This window comes from Martes martes, assembly GCF_963455335.1.
Source record: "Martes martes genome assembly, chromosome: 7".
Lineage (NCBI taxonomy): Eukaryota > Metazoa > Chordata > Mammalia > Carnivora > Mustelidae > Martes > Martes martes.
The window spans coordinates 52876696-52898177 of record NC_137894.1 but is presented as its reverse complement, the minus strand read 5'-3'; the positions used below and the strand labels follow the sequence as shown (position 1 = coordinate 52898177).

At 37.1% G+C, this 21482-nt stretch overlaps 1 protein-coding gene across 2 annotated transcripts in view; it reads right to left on the bottom strand.

Moving 5' to 3' along the window:
• SLC12A6 (solute carrier family 12 member 6) overlaps window positions 1-21482 on the bottom strand; it is an 84969-nt gene that overhangs the window by 15314 nt on the left and 48173 nt on the right. For both annotated transcript variants that reach the window (XM_080809006.1, XM_080809007.1), the window contains exons 3-12: window positions 13197-13291; window positions 11880-12011; window positions 10435-10581; window positions 8403-8457; window positions 7080-7210; window positions 5962-6203; window positions 3759-3973; window positions 2589-2747; window positions 2312-2410; window positions 2004-2061 (exon numbers count right to left, since the gene is read on the bottom strand). In XM_080809006.1, the coding sequence (XP_080665132.1) occupies window positions 2004-2061; window positions 2312-2410; window positions 2589-2747; window positions 3759-3973; window positions 5962-6203; window positions 7080-7210; window positions 8403-8457; window positions 10435-10581; window positions 11880-12011; window positions 13197-13291 (1333 nt within the window). The remainder of the gene's footprint in view (window positions 1-2003; window positions 2062-2311; window positions 2411-2588; window positions 2748-3758; window positions 3974-5961; window positions 6204-7079; window positions 7211-8402; window positions 8458-10434; window positions 10582-11879; window positions 12012-13196; window positions 13292-21482) is intronic.

Genomic DNA, 21482 nt, shown 5'->3' with positions numbered 1-21482 from the left:
TTGCTCTTATGCCTACTGGCCAACACTAGCCCTTTTGTAGCCCCCACCACTGTCCTTTTAATACTGTGTCATTTTACCTGTTTTTAAATTTTTAATAAATGAAATAAGGTATACGTCTTTTGTTTCTTTCACTCAACATTGTGAAATTCATCCTATTTTCTTTGTATATAGCTGTGGTTCATTTATTTTTCATTGCTCTATGGTTTTCCACTCCATTTCCATTATGAATACATAATTTATCCATTCTACTACTGATGAACATTTTAACTATTTCCAGATTTTGACTATTAATGATAATAGTGCTGCGAGAATTCTCATCCATGATTCTTAATACACGTGTGCATGCATTTCTTCTCGGTCATAAGGTATGTGTATGTTCAACTTTAGAAGATAACGACCAACAGTTTTTCTTTCCTTTAAGATTTTATTTATTTATTTAACAGAGAGACACAGCGAGAAAGGGAACACAAGCAGAGGGAGTGACAGAGGGAGAAACAGGCTTCCTGCTAAGCAAGGAGCCCCACGTGGGGCTCGATGCCAGGACCCTGGGATCATGACCTGAGCTGAAGGCAGTGGCTTAACCAACCGAGCCACCCAGGCACCCCGATAATGACTAACAGTTTTTCAAAGGGATATTCCAGCTTACACTTCCAGTACTTTTTATATTATGGAATAATTTACCAAAGCTCATACACCCATATATTTTCAGTGACAATAGTACAGTAATAGTAAACTGTGCTACTTATTCTTTTTTGTCAACAATATGCATATACAGCATCTACTGGGATTTCTGTCCTAAAAGAACTCGATTGAGTCAGAAAGAGTGATATGAAAAGCTACAATGTATATGATATGTGCAATACTGTAGTGGCTGAATAAGAAGGGGTGTATGGTTATCTCTGCTCGGTGAGTGTGAGAAAGCTTCACGGGACAGACAACACTCAGTCTAATCTTAGAGGATCGATGTGTCTGCTAGGAGGGAATTAACTGTTCTAAGCAAAGGAAACTGCGCAAACAAATGTGTGGCTTAGTATTTAGCATCAGGTTATGGCTGGAGCCCAGGGAGTTTACAAGGGAATGCTGGGAGAGGACATCAGAAAATGGTACACAGGGCCAGATCGAAATGATGGGTTTCAAGGGGCTTTTGGCAGGCTGTAAAGCAGGAAGGTTTGTATGATCTCATTTTGCGTTGTAGAAAAATCTAGTGGCAACAGGAAAGAAGGACTGAAGATGGTAATATTTAAAGGGAGATAATTACAATAATCTAGACAGAAGATCCCAGAGGCCCAGGAAAGGGGACGGGAATAAAGAAGAGTGGAAAGGAAGAAATCTACTGAGATGAAAGGTGGACTTCACAGGACTTAGAAACTAACTGGATGAGGGAACTGGTGGGAAAAGTCTAGGATGGCACCCATGTTTCTGTTTTAAGAAGGTGAATTGTGAGGCTAGTTAACTCCCCCAGATAGGGAAAATGGGAAGAGCTGTAGCAGGGTTAGGGGAAAGATTTTTCTAGGAATCTCTTACAAAAAAATACTTTTTGCTCATAAAGGAAAGGAAAAACACCCAGCAACCTTCATGAATGAAATGAAGAAATTTTCAAGACTCTATTTAGAATGCAACACAGATACATACTTATATGTCTCATAGAGGAGATGCTAGAGACACTTAGAAGTTTTTGTTTTGTTTGTTTTAACTTGTTCTCCTTCACTTTTGGTTTTAGTTTTCCAACAGCTCTTCATGTGCAGGGAAGCCCTTGTGATGCAGACAAATTCACTACTTTATTGAAATGCTAAATTCATTGCATCTCGCATATTTATAACAATATAACTGGTACTTATTATTAACTAACATTTTGGGAACTATATACATATATTTCCTAATTGTTAGTCATGATCTATACCTCAGGTTGGGTTTCGAGTTTATGATTGTCATGGGGCAAAGTGGAATGATCAGATTAAATGGAAGACAGACACATAAATGTTACAAAGAGATCAACTACTTACTTGTCTCTAAGAACAACACCTTCAATACAGGCACCAAAAAGGACAACATTGCTTAAATCTACCATACTGAGAGTCAAGGAAGCTGACCTCCAACGCTCTGAGATAAAAAGTAAACACTCAGGATATTTCTTCTATCAGTAAAAGGAGGTACTAAATTCACTAATGTTGTCAATTCTTCCTTGAATTTTAGAGCTGAGGTGGGTAGATTATCCAGTGAGAAGCGAGCTGGTAAGATAAAAGTATTGATCAGCCTCATTCCACAGATGTGCCTATGACTAAAACTCAGGCTAGATCCATGAAAAGGATACAGACAAAGGAGGTGGTCAGGATGGCAAGGATAGTGCCAATGGGAATAGACTTTTGAGCATCCTTCAGATCTCCAGATCTGTTTGATCCAGCCATGATACCTTTAGAGGAGGAAAAAAGAACAAGTTAACTTCTTAGTTCCTGGACACTTTGATATTCGTGCTGATACCAAAGACTGGAAGCAAATCTAAGAAGCCAGAGAATATAATTCTGTCTCCTAAGAAAAATCACTCCCTGGGGCTCCTAACTTCTAAAATAGACAATAGCTCTTCAGCTTACCTGTGACAGAGGGAAAGAAGATCCCCACCAGAAGAGTAAAAGATGTGGTGATATCAACAAGGACATATTCATGGTTTAAACTGCCTAGGACATCAGAAGATTTGGCTGAGGGCTTTTCAATTATCTCTCCCTTTGGTAGGTAATTACTCCAAAGATTCTCTGCAGTGGTAAGAAAAAGGTATATAAGCAACAGAAGTATGGAAAGAAGATAATTAGGTAATTTTCTACCTAAACAATATTCTAAATCAGATTCCTCATTTATACAGTTTTTCAAGGTATGTTTGCTTCTACATGAGCACATATATATCATATAATAAAGAACACATAAATAAAAACCTACTGTTCTTTCTCATCTGATTCAAATGTAATTTGGCAAAGTGCTTTGTTACATACAAATGCAATATACAAATGCAAATTAGTAAAAGTTAAGTGGACTAAAGATGAATGGTCAGCAGCTTATTTTTTTAAAATTAGTAATCAATGCTATTTTTAACACCTTAGTGTAAAGTTGCTTACATGCAAAGATATTTGTGGACCAAACATTTAAGACAAAAGTCACTTAAGGCAAGAGTTTCAGAAATTGGGCTGAATGAGGAAAACAGCACATGTGGCTGTGGTGACTCTGAAAGCTCCATCTGGTTGTCACTGTGGGAAGAACACTGGCAATTTTACAGTAACACACAGGGTATTGTATTATTTTAACCTACTCTGAAAAGGGATTTGCTTAGCTCTGTTCTCAAAAGGAGGGAAATTTTGTTTTATTTTTTTTAAAATATTTTATTTATTTGTTTGAGAGAGAGAGAGAGAGAACAAGCAGGGAGAGCAGCAGAGGGAGGAGAAGCAGACTCCTTGCTGAGCAGGGAACCCAACAAGGGACTCGATCCCAGGACTCTGGGATCATGAGCTGAACTAAAGGCCAATGCTCAACCAACTGAGCCACCCAGGTGCCCCCAAAAGAGGGATATTTTAGCAGAAAGTGCCACAAGGGAGTCTGAAAAAGGGTAAGTTCACTAAAAGAAAAGCAGAAAGATGTTGAATTAAGAGTGGTGTGCTGAGCTTGAGGAGGGAAGCGATGGTGTGGCAGTGAGACATGGACAACAGAAGAGTCTATGATGGAAAAGCCTGCTTTCCTGAGCAAATTAAAAACTTGTTCAAAACCTCCTAACTTACCTGTAATGACACCACTAGCCAATCCAGGAATGCCCTGGATTGAAGTGACATTATTGTGAATAAAGTATTCGTCACAGGTGGCATTGAAAAACTGACTTGAGTTACAGAAGAAGCCCCATAACTTTGACGGTACAGTCATGTTGTTAATTTCCTTGGTCTTAGAGCAAACATCAATGTGTCTTGATGAAAGGGTGCGGTTACCCAGCATGCAGACCCTAGTGAAAACAAACACAGAGAAAGAGGAAGTAAGGGTAAAAAAATAAAATAAAACAAAAGAAAATAGGTTAGAAATAGGTTAGTAATGGAAAAAAAAAAACCAAACCCTCATCTCTAAGAGGATGTGAAAGGACCTAATATTTATTGACTTGCTCTGTAGATGGAGATTAATTTACACTTTTTGCAATTTAATCCTGACAGCCACCTCACAAAATATGCATTAGTATTTCTATGTTGTGGATGGAGGAACTGAAGTTTAAGGCAATAAAATAGTCTGCCTGAGTCATACCGGTAGCAGTAGTGATAGAGTTCAAACAGAAGAACTGTCTGAAGACACTATGCTTACTCATCTTCCAAATTTTCTAGGTTATTAACCAATTGTTAGGTCTAAAAGAATCCCAGAGTCCTTTTGTTCTTTCTATAAAAAAAAGAATACCAAACAAAAACCCTCCCTTAATTTTTTTTTTTTTTTTTGGCCTAGAAAAGCCTATGTTCATAATGACCCATTTGAAAATGTTACACTAAAGGTCAAACCTTCTGGCTACTGTTACAAGAAAGACAGCTTGGCTGGAATAAAAAGCACATCCCACTATGGCCTAAGAGAAAACTATTTTTGAACATAAGCCTAGACCCAGTGGGAGTGAGGGTATTTAAGGACATTACAAATAATAACTGCTGATTTTATTTTTTCCTTTAACCCAGGGCTATAAATATGAACAAAAGAATAATACACCCAAAGTTAAAGTAACTCTCAAGAGGAACAAAGCAACTTTTTAAACCTGCAAAAATGATAGCATACATACATAATTAACCATATACCCATTACTCAGCTTCAACAACTCATTTCCCAGGCTTGTTTCATGCATTCCTCTAGGGAATTTGGTCTTCTTCTGGTCAATATTTTAAAGAAAATACCACACATCATGAGCTTTTTCCTACCAAAAAGGAGAAGCATCAAAGGAGAACTTGAGGGAAAATGGAATTTCTCAAGTTAAGATATCCAGAATATAACTTACAAAACTTCCGGCTAATTTGCAATCCCTAAATGAGCAGACTAAAAATTGATGATGGAATCTATCACTGACATCATTGAGTACAGGAGAAGAAATACTGGACCAGGAATTAGGAAATCAAAGAGTTCATATTCTTTCTCTGCCATGAATTAACTTTGGGGCAAATCATTTAATCTCTAAAGATGTTTTTTATCTCAAAAAAACCTACTTTTCTGTAATCAGGTTAAATCAACACAGGAGCGAGGAGTCTGATACCTAGATAATCCAGATGACTTTTCAAAGGGAATCTCTGTAACAAGATTACAAACACAATTCAGTGCTAACCAATCTCTATGCCACTAGTCAAATAGAGAACAGGTGACCGGAGAGTTACCTAGCTGTACAAATCCATTACAATGCTTCAAAAAATACACTTTAATGTACCTGCACTACTTATGCACTATGTATATCGTATCATATAATTATATAGAGATACATATGCAAACAACGTGACATTTATTTCTCTTTATGACTAGAAAGTCTGCTATGGTATTCACAGCAGGCTAAAAAGTTTAATTCACTACAAATATTAAGGCAGGAGTTTAGGTTTCTTTGATTCTCTTGATATTAATAACAGGAGTCCAACATTTAAGTACTTTACAAAGCTTGCTGGTAATAACTATACTATCATAAAGCTCTTCATGAATAGTTGTCCAAATATGCACAATCATTATAAGGAGGTTTTGAGAAAAACCTAGTATCTATATCATATCTATATCCAAATGATGTTCAGAGTTGCCAGTTCTATGCTTAGGACATTAGGAAGAGGATCAACATGAGAAGTTTGTTGGGAGGCTTCCTGCCTAGACACTAACTGAGCTGACCCACGAGCAAAATCTCCAGGAGACTGAAATTGTACTCGAAGTGATCGCATCACCAGATATCGTCAATGACTACCCAGTAAATGATGGTTGGCCAGAGAGACAGACACGTACGGGAAGTGTGGAGGGGCAAAAGAAGACTTGATAGCTCCAGCATAGATGGCCAAGATGGACACAATGACACAGGCCAGGAAAAGTGAGGCAAACTTGTTCACGTAGCGTACACCGATGAACACCACCAATACCATGAGGACCAAGAAGGCTGTGCCATAGACACGCATGTTGTTGAGCATGGCTGCTGATTCCTTGAGTGCATCATCACTACGAAAGATGGCCGCTCGGGGGACAATGTATACCTGTTAAGCAAAAGAAGTAGAAAATGAGGTCATTTCAAAGTCATCAAGTAAAAGGGCTGTTGTAGTTTTGCTTTCACACAAGAAAGCAAAGCTAAGACAGAAAATGACTGGAGAATTAACCTAATTCCTACAGAAACTGGATATCATTTATCTTTTTCTTTTTTAAAGGTTTATTTATTTATTTGACAGACAAGAGATCACAAGTAGGCAGAGAGGCAGGCAGAGAGAGAGGGGGAAGCAGGCTCCCCACTGAGCAGAGAGCCCAATGCGGGGCTCGATCCCAGAATCTGGGACCATGACCTGAGCCAAAGGCAGAGGCTTAACCCACAGAGCCACCCAGGTGCCCCTCATTTATCTTTTTTTTAAGTCTACATGCTATTCTGAATACCTACATTTCCAAATGGAAACAGTAAAAAAAGCACTAGTAATCTATTCAAAGGGTTATATAAAATAATTATGATTATCTTGAGTCCTACCTCACTATTCCTACTTACCTATGATTATTTTAAATAGTAAAAAAAAAAATTCCAGTGAATAAAGAAATGAAAAACATTTTATTTAATTGGGATGAAGATATCCAAAAAGATAAAAACTTTTACTTTTTCCCTATTAGTGCAAGTCTTGCCTTAAGACTTTAACTTGATGGATGAAATGGTAGGGTGTTGGTAAATGGGTGGAAGGGAAGCAGTAGGCAGGCAAATGATACTCTCAACCTTTCTGACTTATGTTCACAAGAGGAAGTCAGTAACAGGTCAACAGTCAATCACTTGATTGATTCTAAAAGTGGATCTCTCAGACGTTTTGCTACCAAACAACAAAATAAATCCAAATCTATATCTTTCCTACACTGCAGACCATAATTAAGTCATTACTCACCAGAAAAATTTCAATGGCACCAAGGATATACATGGCAGCTGCAAATGTGGTACCAAGATAAAAGCAGAGGCCAACAGCCCCACCAAACTCTGGGCCCAGTGCCCGGGAAATCATAAAGTATGAGCCCCCAGCTAAAAGACAAAACAGAATGTAAGCAGGATAAAGAAAGTACATCAGTAGGAAGAACGCAAATAGGTCCTAAATAAGAAGGATAAATGCTTCAAGTTTTTTTTTTAACTCTGTAATAAAAAGTAGATTTGCTAATGGGAAGTTAAAAACAAAACCTTTATGGTAGAATATGCTGCACACCTAATGCTCCACATGAAGTAGCACCATTTGTCAGTATTGCTTAGGTAAGCATCAGAGATTATTTACTACAGGCAGGAGACAGCCCAATAAAATATATTCTAACTAAGAAAAGCTAGGAAGACTATACGAATTAAGGACTCTAGCTTAGAACAGAGATTTTTCCTTTCTCTTTTCATTCAAGTATAGTTGACATAAATGGTATATTAGTTTCAAGTGTACAACACAGTGATCTGACGATTTTGTACGTTACGCACACCACACAATGTTATTACAATACTACTGAATGTATTCCCTGTGCTATCCTTTTCATCCCTGTGACTTATTTTATTACTGGAAGTTTGTACCTCTTATTCCCTCTCACATATTTTGCCCATTCTTCCATTCCCCTCCTCTTTGACAACCACCAGTTTGTTATTCATGAGTCTGGTTTTCATTCATTTTTTTGGATTCCATATGTAAGTAAAATCATATAATATTTGTCTTTCTCTGTCTTATTTCACTTGTGTAAAGTGAAATAAGGTCCACCTGTGTTTGGCAAGATTTTGTTCTTTTTTATGGTTGAATAATATTCTGGTGAGAGAGAGAGAGAGACAGAGAGAGAGAGAGAGACTGTCTCCACATCTTCATCTACTGATGGGCACTTAGGTTGCTTCCATATTTAGATTATTACAAATAATGCAGCAAAAACAAGAGGGGTACATCTATCTTTTTGAATTACTATTTTTGTTTTCTTCAGATAAATACCCAGCAATGAAATTACTGGACTGTATGGATTTCTATCTTTCATTTTTTGAGGAACCTCCATGCTCTTTTCCAAAGCAGCTATACCAGTTTATATTCCCCTTTACAACATAAAGAGATTTTTAAAGAATGTATTCTAAAGTCAAAGTGTGAATGTCTATGACCAAGAGACTAAATAGTGTTCTAGTCCTTGGAAGTTTGCACCTCTGACTTTATAGCATAAACATATAGTAGTCATTGACAATCCCTGAAATCCAATCTTAGCCTACTGACCTGGCACCACTCCATTAGTGGCAATGGCACTCATGGAGATAGCAGTCAACATTGTCTGTAAAGGAAGTGAAAGGAGATTTTTAAAAAATTAACACATAATGTATTATTTGTTTCAGGGGTACAGGTCTGTGATTCATCAGTCTTACACAATTCACAGTGCTCACCATAGCACATACTCTCCCCAATGTCCATCGCCCAGTCACACCATCCCTCTTAGTCCCCTACCCTCCAGCGACCCTCAGTTTGTTTCCTGAGATTAAGAGTCTCTTATGGTTTATCTTCCTCTCTGGTTTCGTCTTGTTTCATTTTTCCTTCCCTTCCCCTATGGTCCACTATCTTGTTTCTCAAATTCCTCATATCAGTGAGATGTGTAATACTTGTCTTTCTCTGATTCACTTATTTCGCTTAGCATAATACCCTCTAATTCCATCCATGTCATGGCAAATGGCAAGATTTTAGGTTTTTCGATGGCTGCATGATATGCCATTGTATATATATAACACATCTTCTTTATCCATTCATCTGTCAATGGACATCTGGGCTCTTTCCATAGTTTGGCTATTGTGGACATTGCTGCTATAAACCTTGGATGCACGTGCCCCTTCGGATCACTACATTTGTATCTTTAGGGTAAATTACCCAGTAGTGTGATTGCTGGGTTGTAGGGTGAAAGGAGAAGATTGTTACTGTATTTCTCTACTATTTTCCTGCCTGTGGGCCTCAGAGCACTTTCTGAAAAATTAACTCTACTTACCTTTATGAAGGGAGTTGGCTGCCATTCCTAATAGTATGGAAATGAGATGATGTGGTTCAACTCATTGCCCTAGTCACATTACTGTTATCGTGAATATCCTCTTAAAATGCTTCTGTATTGTAAGCAATAGGTTAGGTGCTAATAGGAGCCACTGATCTCACCCTGGTTTCCTAGTTAACTTGGAAAACAGATCAGAAACTAACTAAGGACTAGCTACAATTACAAGAACAATATTCAGTAAGGAGGGGAACCACTGAAGACTTCTGAACTAATAAAAACTGTATTTTGAAAACATCACCTGGTAGCAGCAGAGTATAAAATGGACTGCAGATAGGGAGCAGATGAAGGTGTAGTGACTTGTTACTAGGCTATTATAGTTCAGTGAAAATTAAGGACTGTAGTGCTAGTAACAGGAATATAAAGGAAGGGTTGTATGTAAGAGATTCCAGAGGGAGACTTGATTGATCTTGGTAGCTGAATAGATGTGAGAGGTAATCAAGGCGCCAAACATGGCCCTGAAGTTTTAAGACTAAGAAAGAGTAAAAAAAAAAAAAAAAAAAAAAAAGATGGTACTATTAATTTTGAGTTATTAATGATACAAACTATGTCTTCTCATCCCGCTTTATATAGCACCCAGCTGAGCATAATGCACGAGGAGGATATAATAATGATGGTAATTAAAGAGGCCAACAGTCGAATAAAAAATAATTTTTTATAATAACCAACTTATATTAAAATTGACAGATGTGGCTGGGATATGTGGATAAGAGGAGTTTAAATTCAAGATCAGAATATTCTCAGTACAGTGGGGAAGAAGACCTGGAAACCACATCTGAATTTCTGAGGAAGGGGTAACAGATGAGACTTCAAACAAAAGAAATACTCCTCACCTCAAACAACAATCAGTGTTGTTCCTTAATACTATGCTGGAGTAGTACATCATTTTCTAACTTTGATGCTATCAAACTCAAATGGTTTGTATTCTGAATCCTTTGAATCAAGGACTGTATCTTCTACCTTCTCTACAATTCTTCCTTTGTAATTTCCAGTACATCATACTATGCATATAAGCAGCAAAGAGTAGACACTAAATAAATGAAAATCCTTCAGACTTTAATATCAAAATAATCTCTCCTGTTGAGATCATGAGTCTTTCCCTATTAGTCTTTGTGTTATTCTCAAAGAGGTCAAGTGCATTTAATCTTGAGCTTCTGTAAGATCACTCTAAGAGTGATCTCTAAGATTCAGGTGATCTCTAAGAGCCAACTAGGGACTTACACAGCAGCAGCAGATAAGGACAATTGCAAAGGCCTGAAGAACTCCAGCCGTGCCCACGACCCATGTAAGGCGTAGAAACAAGATCACTCCAAAAATATTTTGTAGGCACGGGAGGTAGACACCCATGAAAGTACCCATTTGAGGGGTCTGAAAAGAAAGATGTTGACAAAAGAAAAATTATATTGTCATCTAGAAAAGATGTTTTATCCTCTTATTTGTATATAAAAACTTATTCCCTAACTACTATATTACTTACAGAAGAGATTATTAGCATAATCAATATCTTAAAAGAGGCACATATAAAATCTCCATCTTACAAATGATTACCAACTTTTTTAATATTCCTAGAGCTATACATTTTTACTTTACACAGGTCCCCATATGCTTTTACATGGGCATTTGACCACAAACTTTTTAAGTGTACTCCCCCAAATTTAAAATGTTCTGTTCTTTGAAACTATTGGTTTCTCTTTTCTTTTCTTTTTTTTTAAAGATTTTATTTTTAAGTAATCTCTACAGCCAACGTGGGGCTCATACTCACAACACTGAGATCAAGAGTTGCACACTCCACTGACTGAGTCAGCCAGGTGCCTCTAGCTTTCCTTTTTCATTTAAAAATTGAATAATGATTTGATGGACTTCTTTCAGAATTTGGCAAAAGTCCTTCATGGTAGCTGGTAAATGCAGTTGGTAAAATGAAGATCTGAGAGTCATTTTATCCCTGAACAACCAGAGAGCTAACTTGTAATATTGTTCCATATTTTCCTTTTGAGAAATCCTGAAACTTAGTTTTTGAAAAACCCAATCACTTGACAAAAGAGAGATGGCATCAGCAGGTGGGTGTGAACCCTCTTCTTCTGAAAGTGCTATTCCCTCTCCCTGGAATGCTCTTCTCCCAACTGTGGGGCTCACTGCCTCACATTGGTTAGGCCTCTGCACAAACATCACCCTGTCAGAAAGGGCTTTCCCCGACCAAACTCTCTACAGCAGTAACAACTACTGCCCTGGCTCTCTTTGCTGGCCAGTTTCAGTATCTTTACCTTGACTTAAAAAAAAAAAAAAAAAAAAAAATCAATTAATTCCTGAATTTAACACAAGATGTTACATTAGTTCCAGGTGTACTACAAAGTGATTTGACAAGTCTTTGCATATGTTATGCTATGCTCATCACAAGTGTAGCTACCATCTGTCCTTGCCTTTATTTTTGTTAGACCATCGTCAACACATAATATACAGTTTAATAACTATCTCCTTGTATTAGAATTTAGATTGCATGAGAATAGGACATTATATGTTCTGTTTCTCTATGACCCCACTGCTCAGAACAGTGCCCGTCATATATCAAGTATTCAATAGTTTTTGAGCATGGAGTGATGACCTGGATATTTCCTCCGTTCTTGTATGTGGGACTCTTTTTATTTATCCTTGTTTTTTGAAGGTCTCACCTTGGTGGGCTTCTTTTTCCCTTCAGTGATGTTCTCTGCCTCTTCATGTTCCTTTGCTCCTTGTGTCAGATTAGTATAATTGGCCATACGGTTGAGAAGAGAAGATACCTTTGGTCTGGTATCCATTTCTTCCTATAAAGACAGAAACATGGAAGAAATAAGTAATAAAGAACACTGGAAATAAGCATCAAAGTGGACCTCTACCAAAAAGTTGCAAATTAAATGAGAAAATATTTCACAGGTAAATATTTTAAGAAAATTTATAAATAAGGCTTTATTCTCCTCCCACATTAAAATATCACTTAATCAGGACTATACAAATCTTTACAAAATTCTTAAGTGAAAAGCTTTATCACTCTTTCTAATGACTTAACTTTACAGTAAAAACAAAATCACATTGGCCCCTACAGATAGCTGTAACCTTGAAAAAAACATTGATAATACTACCTTTACCTACAGTGCCCCTTTCTTTAGGCTATTAACTTTTTTTTTTTTTAAGGAGGCTCCACACCCAGCCTGGAGCCCAATGTGGGGCTTGAAATCATGACCCTGAGATCAAGACCTGAGCTGAGGGCAAGAGCTGGATGTTTAACCAACTGAGCCACGCTGGCACCCCTTGGCTACTAACATTCTAATAACGTTTATGACTATTACTTATTGCATCAAGCACAGACAGCTCAATAAAAAATTTTTGTGACTGAACTAAATATTCACCTCAGATCTTTTCTTGAACAAAGCTGAAAGAGGATATCATTTAAAAAACAGGTACACTGAGAGAACTGGAAGCCATATCATTGTCCAAAGCTAGACACAAAGGCAGTGCTGGACTAAAGCAGGCTCCTTTCAACAACCCGAATGCTGAGCCCATCAGAGTCCCTATGGTCTTAAGGAAGACATATAGGCCCTCTTAATCGAGCAACCTATTTCCTACATTGATTTTTGATCAGTAGTTCTAAGGTAAATGATGGGCTTCCCAAACACAGAGTTGAAAAATACTCTACTCTATACTTCATAAATAATTCCAATGCAAGTATTTAAATCCTAGCTGAATTAGACAGCAAGGTTCTCCATATGCCTGTGATGTCAAAATCCTACCTCAATTCACAGAAATCTGATTTAATGGCTACTTAGTAGTTAGTAATTAGATTATACAGAGTAAATCAACTATAATGACAAGTTATAGTAAGTATTATATTTTAACAATTAGTTCTTAAAATTATCCAGCCTGTATTGTTTTAAAATTAAATGGGACAGAAAACAGTTATCTTGAAATCTCTGTTCCTGAAATTTCTGCCGTAGTTTTCTCTCAAATATTACCTCAAAGAGGGCCAAATTTTTATCAAAATATTCATCTCCTTCTTCATAGTTGGAATTATTGAGATAAGCATTTCGAGCTTTCTTATGCCCATCATCTGGGAAAAAAAAGAAATTAAGTTAGTTTCGCATTGGTATTAAAGAAGTATCAGCACCAAATAACCTCATATTGCCTCTGTAATGACAGAATCCATTTTCATGTTCAAATTTTAGGGAGAACTCAATTAGCCAGGCTTAGAGAATGTGGCCCCCTCTAAAACAGGAGCAAAATTAAATCTCTAAGAGGCAAATGTTAGGAAGGCTTAACAGCATGAAGACCTCTGGAAACACTATTCTCTCAGGATTCTAATCTATATAGGGCCCTACTCTCAAAGTCACTCAAATCTAGAATAAAATTTTTTAACAAGTGCTTCTTGAGTTCTTTCTTACTCAGTGTATTACTATACACTTTATACACTGCTGCTATTAATAATGATAGAAAAGCCCCTCTACCTCCAGGGCTGTCCAGCCTTTTATAAGCCAACATTAGGTTAAAAAAAAAAGACATTAGGTCACATAACCAAGCATTATTTTTGTACAAACCCTTGGCACATGTTTTTTTGTTGTTGTTGTTTTACGTTACAAGAGGTACCCCAGAAGAATCTGGTGAACCAGCTACAAAGAAAAAAAAAAAAGAGACTGGGTTCCCTCAGACAATAGAGTCTGCATGAGTACTTCCTTAGCTTTGGGATTTTGTTGTGTAAGAGTTATATATAATTATAATTGCCTTATAGAGGGAAATAGAAAATAAAAAATTATGTAAATGTCATTAAGAACTAACACTTTAAGTATTCAGGAAATAAACACAAATATAAAAGTTAAAGAAATTTAAGTCTTATAATCTTAAATACAAGTTTGGGAAATAGCCAACAAGCTATCAAAATAATTGGATCATGTCATCTGTTTTGTTTCTTAAATTCCACACATGAGTGAAGTCATATGGTACTCGTCTTTCTCTGACTTATTTCATTTAGTACAATGCAATCTAGCTCTAGCCATTTCATAGCAAATGGCAAGGTTTCTTTTTTATGGTTGAGTAATATTCCATTTTATATCATCAGTGGGTAGACATTTGGGCTCTTTCCATGATTTGACCATTGTGGACAATTGCTGCTATCAACATTGGAGTGCATGTGCCCTTTCGGTTCAGTATTTTTGCATCCTTTGGGTATATACCTAGTAGTGCAATTGCTGGGTCGTAGGGTAGCTCTATTTTTAACTTTTGAGGAACCTCCATACTGTTTTCCTGAATGGCTGCACCAGTCTGGATTCCCACTAACTGTGTAAGGAGGTTCCCCTTTCTCTACATCCTCACTAATACCTGTTGTTTCCTATGTTGTTAAATTTAGCCATTCTGACAGGAGTAATATCTCATTGTAGTTTTTAAATTTGTTTTTCATTTGTCTATTGATTCACTTAAAAAATATTTACTGAGTACCAGAGAGAGACAAAGCAGTCAAACAGGATGCTTAAGCCAGTTTTCAAGGACCAGACCAGCCCCTTTAACTTCACTTCTACAGAAATTTCTGGCTTAACTCTATACATAGATTGTTTTTTTAAACAGCTTTATTAAAATACAATTTAGACATCATATAATTCATTGATTTAAAGTATACAATATTAGAATTTTGGGTATATTACATTATTAATTTTTAAATTGTGGTAAAATTTTAAAACAAAACTTGCAATTTTAACCATTTTAAAATGTGCAAATCAGAGGCATTACAGTCACAATGTTGTGCAACCATCACCACTAGAAACCAATTTTTTTTTTTTTTTAAGTAGGCTTCACACCCAGCATAGAGTCCAACTTGGGGAACAAACTCACGACTATGAGATCAAGACCTGAGCTAAGACAGAGAGTTGGAATCTCAACCAACTGAGCCATCGGGCATCCCCATACCCTACATAAACTGATTTTTAAAAATATTTCTTTTAAACTGATGGAAAAGTCTTACTCTTCTTAGTTCTACCACTGGACACAATGCGCCTATGTGTCTTAAGCATCCCAATGTGTTCTTCATCCTAACTTTCACTGGAACTTGTATCAGTCCTAACACTTGCTATCCCTAAATCAATTCCTCGATTTCTTCAACACTTATGAACTACAACTTTTAGAACAGAGATGCACCCCAGAGAGCTATGCTTTATCTTCTAAGCTTAACTTTGCTGGCTCATTATAGTTTTGGTTTGTATTTCCCTGATGATGAGTGATGATGATCTTTTCACGTGTCTGTTAGCCATCTGTATGTCTCTTAACTATAGAGAACAAACTGATGGTTGTCAGGGGAAGGGGGTTAGGGGGATGGGTGTAAATGGTGATGGGGATTAGAGCACACTATCATGATGAGCACTGAGTAATGTAGAGAATTGTTGAATCACTATATTCTATACTTGAAACTAATATAATACTGTATGTTAACTGAAATTTAGACGCAAAAAAATTTTAATGCATATGGAATAATGTATCTAGGAAAGAAATCAACAATTTTTAACCCCTAATTAAAAAAATGGATCTAGGCAATCATCACTAATAGTTGCTAAAACCATTAGATGAAAAGCTGAGACATAATTTTATAATGGATGGATCAGGGTGATCAGGAACTCAAAGATCTCAACATCGCTAAAAGTGGACAACAACCTAATACAATGAAAAGTACACTGCACAACCTGTGATGTATTCCTACCAAAAGAATAGAAGTTGAATCTAACCAAGCCTCTAAATCTAACTACCAGTTCACAAAAAACAGAGGAGGAGCATGTTAAGCATCACCATAAAGATGGTGCAATCATCAAATTCACAATGTGAGAAATTCTATATGACAAATAATCTGACTCATTCAACAAATAAGTGGCATAAACTAAAAAAGGTAATGATGCATCAACCAAGTGCAAGGTGTGAAACATGTTAGAATCCTGACTCAAATCAAATGTATAAAGACAATTCTTAAAGAGAGAAATTTAAATATAAACTTTAAAAAAAAGGTAAATAAAATCATGTGATGGAATTTTCTTAAAGACGTCCCAGGAAAAAATTACATAGGGCTTGAAAACAGATTCTCAGTACTGTTAAAACTAAGTGATGGCTTCATGGAGATTCATTATGCTATTCTATCTGCTTTTCTATACCTTTGGAAATTTCCACAATAAAAAGTTATTTAAAAAAAAAGGAAAATGTAATTCTTTTCCTCTAATTGTTTCAGAATATTCCAGAAAGAATGGCACAGCTTAAAATTATCACCACTTCAGAGTAATTCATCTATTCAATTAATTCACCACACATTTATTAAGTTCTTATGATGTATAGGGCACTCTAGGTCCTGGGGATATAGCAGTAGACAATGCATTTAAAGATGTCACTTTCATTGTGTGTATAGTGAAGTCACAAAAGACAGTTAAAACACACACCACACATACAAAACCAATTTACAGTGCTAGCCAATTTTAAACTACTAACAACAAAATCCAGGCATATACTGTTTATAAGTGACATATAATGACACACAAAAGCTGAAAGTAAAGAGATCAGGCACATACTAACCAAAAAAAAAAAAAAAAAGCCGATACGGTTTTATTAGCACCAGATAAATTTTTCTTTAAGGGGAGAACTTTATTCTGAATGAGAAGGTAACCACATAACAAAAGGTTGAATTCACCAAGAAAGCAGTTTATAATTTCTTTTTTTTTTTTTTTGAGAGAGAGAAAACAGCGAGCAAGTGTGTGAGACAGGGAGAGGGGCAGAGGGAGAGGAAGAGGGAGAATCCAAAGTAGGGCTCCATCTCACGACCCTGGGATCACGACCTGAGCAGAAATCAAGAGTCAGATGCTTAACCTACTGAGCCACCCAGGTCCCCTAAGAAAGTATTTTAAATATACATCTATGGTTTACAGTTATCTTTCTGTACAATAAATTACTCCCAAATTTAGTGGCTTTAAACGCACACATTTTATCACCCAGTTTATGTGAGCTAGCAATATAGGCATGGCTCAGGTGAGCCCTCTGCTTCAGTTTCCTATGAAGCTCCAGTCAAAGCTCAGCCAGGACTGTGGTCTCATCTGAAGGCCTGGGGAAGACCCACCTCCAAGCTCATTGACACAGTTGTTGGCAGGACTCACTTTCTTTCAGGTTGTTGACCAAGGGCCTCTCCTGGTTCCCTGCCACATGGGCCTATCCACAGTTTACAGTTTACAGCATGGCAGCTGGATTCCCTCAAAGCAAGTCATCAAAGAGAGCCAAAGAGAGAGTACAAGACAGATGTCACAGTCTTTTTGTAATCTCATTCTGAAAGTGACTTTGCTTTTGCCATTTTCTATTAATTAGAAAGTGTCGTTAAGTCCAGCCCTCACTCAAAGGGCAGGGGCTATAATTTTGATCTTTAACAAGAGTTGTTAAAATTGTGAAAAGATAAACTTTTAAATCCTTCCAAATCTGGAAATTAGAGAAAATACACTGTAAAACAACACAAGGATCCAAGATTAAAATACTTTAAAAAATAAAATGACAACAAAGACATTAGCTACTGAAACTTGTAGGATCCACCAAAAGTAGCACTTCAACGAGAAGCTATTGTCCTAGTTTTCCATTAGCAAAGTAAAAATAAAAATTATTTGAGATAAATACCTATTTTAGCAAGCTAGAGAGAGAGCAGAATAAACTCTAAGACAATAGAAAGTATGACAATAACTATACAGCTGTCTTTTGGTTCAATGTCCTTCTCTTTCAACTGTCCATTTTTTCTGGGTCCTTATGTTTTGGGTACATCTCTTGTAAATAGCAGATAGTTGTATTTTTAAAAAATCTGATGATCTGTCTTTTTAATTGTCGAGTTCAGTCCATCAACATAGCAATTTATATGTTTAGATTCTACCATTTTAAAATTTCTATTTGGTCTTTTTTCTTTAGGATTCATTCTCATTTCTTCTCTCTGGATTTTTGGTTTGTTTTTCTCTTATTCCATATGTTCTCTTTCCTCTTTTGGAGTTTCCACATTCTATCTATTCTTTTAGTAATTATCTTTGAAATTTCCCACATATTTTACTTAAACTATAAAGGGGCGCCTGGGTGGCTCAGTTGGTTAAGTGTCTGCCTTTGGCCCAGGTCATGATTCCAGAGTCCTGGGGTCGAGTCCCACATGCGGCTTGCTGCTCAGCGAGGGTAGGCTGCTTCTTCCTCCATCCCCACCCCCTCCCATGATCTCTCTCTCTCTCTCCCCCTTTCTCAAATAAATAAATAAAATCTTAAAAACCAAAAAATCCCAAACTGTTAAGTGAGTTTAAAAAACAGTCATCCTCCCAAACAATAACAAAGACTTTCAAACACTTTGTTCTCTCCTCTGATTTACATATTACTGTTCCGTCCAGTATTTCTAGCAGCTTATATTAATACACAAGTAAGATACTAAAAATATTTCATAGAGACAACACTGACTTGGGTGAAGGTCCACGCTTATAGTTCTATTTTTTCAATATTTTTGTTGCATTTCAGAGCACTAGTCTTCTGGGATCATTTTGCCTTTACTTGAGGTATCTTCTTGAGAATTCCATTAGAGGAGTTTCTCAAACTCAGCACATAATTATTTGTTGTGGAGGATATCCAGTGCACTGTAGGCTGTTTAAGAGCATCCCTAGCTGCGAGTAACTAGCTGCCAGTAGCATCTCCAGTAGTGACAATCAAAAAAAGTCTTCAAACATTTCTAAATATCCCCTGGGGGACAAAACTGTCCTCAGTTGTAAACCACTAGCTTAGAGCAAGTTTCGTGGTGTAAGATGTTCTTGGCTTTTATTTAGCAACAGCCGTCTGTATTTTGTCCTTATTACTGAGTCTTGCTAATAAGCAATAAACAATTATCTAGGATAATAACAGCTGTGCAAACACTTTAAGACATTATCTGTTTTGCCATTGAGAAGTCTGTCATTCTACTGTTCCTTTGATGACCTGCACTTCCTCTCTGGCTGATTTCAAGATCTTTTCTTAGGTGTTCTGCAGCTTCATTAAGATATGTCTAGGTGTAGTTTTTCCTTTTGTTCGGTTCACAAACCCCTTTTACCTGTTTCTAATCTGTTAACTTTACATTTTATATCAATAACTAGCTTTTCTTTTCTACAAGTTCCATTTGTTCTCTCTATAAACAGTCTTTCATTCCTGAGTAGTATGCTCATCTTCCTAACTGCACCCGTTATTGATTTGAACATTTAATAGTTTTGTATCACAGACTCAGGACCACTTCAACCCTCTTGAGGGTTATATGAGAAGTCCCAGACCCAACATACTACTTCCCTGCTGGTTCAATAGCCTTATAATATTGTTGGTTAAAAAAAAAAAAAAATCTGGCTTCAGAACTATCCTGCCCCATTCTGCTGCCTGCTGGTCCAAGCCTTGTCCTGACAGCTTCCCCCCAACCCCGGCACCCTACCCCGCTGCAGCCCTGCCACCTCTACATTTGCAGCTCTGGAGTCTCAAGTTTCAAACGCAACCACCGTAACTTCCTGACACTTTAATCCTAGATGTTTCTGGCCCAACTCTGCTTCCTTGCTTAATTTGGGGGGGGGGGTGTTGAAGAATATTCCTGGAGACTTTGCCTACATTTATGAGACCAATGATGCCTCTAAGATAGTCTTATCAGGGTCTACATGTGGTGGTGTTGGGAATGTGAGGGTCCCACAGGGCTCCTGGTCAATCATGAAAGAGCAAAGTTTTCCAGGCAAGAAACAAAGTTCTCATCAGGAGTGGTTAACTGAAAGGCATGGATCCATTGTCAATCTCAGTTTCTTGGTGGGACATCACACTGCTTCAAAGTACAGCCTTAAAAAAAAGGGGGCGGGAGGGATACCTACCTGGGTAGCTCAGTTGGTTAAGTGTTTGACTCTTGATTTCGGCTCAGATCATGATCTCAGGGTTGTGAGATCAAGCCCTTGGTTGGGCTCTGTGCTGAGCATGGAGCCTGCTTAAGATTCTCCCTCTCCCTCTACCCTTCCACTCACATGCTCTTTCTCTCTAAAAAAAATTAAAATAGATAAATAGACAAGCAGATAGATAAATAGATAGATAGATAGTAGAACCTTTCAGAAGTCTGGGTCACTACTGTGACCTCAGGAAATCTCAAATGGAATGGAAGTTCTAGTGTTTCTGAATAGTAAGTAAGTTTTACTGTGCAGGAACTAAGAACCAAATCCATGTCCTAGGGCTGTTTTAGGATTATGCAGAATCCTGAGAGAATTCCATTGGAAGGCATCTTCTGAGACTGCTCTCAATAATGCTATGAATTAAACAGTCCATCAGATCATCATGTTGGTTTTTTACCCTGATTTTACTATCCAGACAATGCTAACACTACTGGGAATTTACCAGTGTTTCATTGCACAATTCAAACAAAAACTGATACAAGTGCCATTGATTCTATTACAGATTTCAAATTTCCATCCTTTTTGGCACACAATTTTTTTTGCAGAGGAAAAATAGTGTATCAAATGTCTTGTTCTTTATAAAAACTTTATTGTTGCGGTGATATTATCTCCACATTGTGCTTTTTGTAATTTGCCACTTATACTACAATTTGGGGCTAAGGTAAATCAGTCTCAGATTCTTCCCTTAGTCTTCTGATTTTGTCAACCAGTCTTTGCTGGTCTGAGCTAGGCAGAACAAGAGCAGTAAATGTACTTAATTTCCCTTGGCACAGGTCTGGGTCTGAACTATGTGACTGTGTGAACATGAAAGGTTGTCTCAAATGTTATAAATTATGTTTTTGATTTTACAGTGTTTGAATAAGTAGTCAAGAGTCATACATTATAACTGGTTGCTATATCTCTTAAGTCAATAGCTTATTCTCTTTTTCTCTACAATTTATTTGAAAAAAACAGGTCATATGTTCAGCAGAGTTTCTAATTTTTTTTTTAAGATTTTATTTATTGGAGAGAGAGAGAGAGAGAGAACATGAGCAGGGGAAAGGACGTAGAGGGAGGGAAAAGCAGGGTGCCCAACACGGGGCTTGATCTCAGGACCCTGAGATTAAGACCTGAGCCAAAGGCAGATGCTTAACTGACTTGAGCCACCCTTGCACCCCTAGAGTTTCTGATTTTGATGATGACATCCACGTAATACTGTTTATTGTTGTTACTGTTTTTTGTATTTCCTATCTATTGCTACTTAGGTCTAGAGGCTTATCAACATTCAGTATTTTTAGGGGAGAGGTAGGAAAACTCCTTCACAGTGGAATTTTGATCTTCTGCTAAGAGATACACGTCATTTGCAGG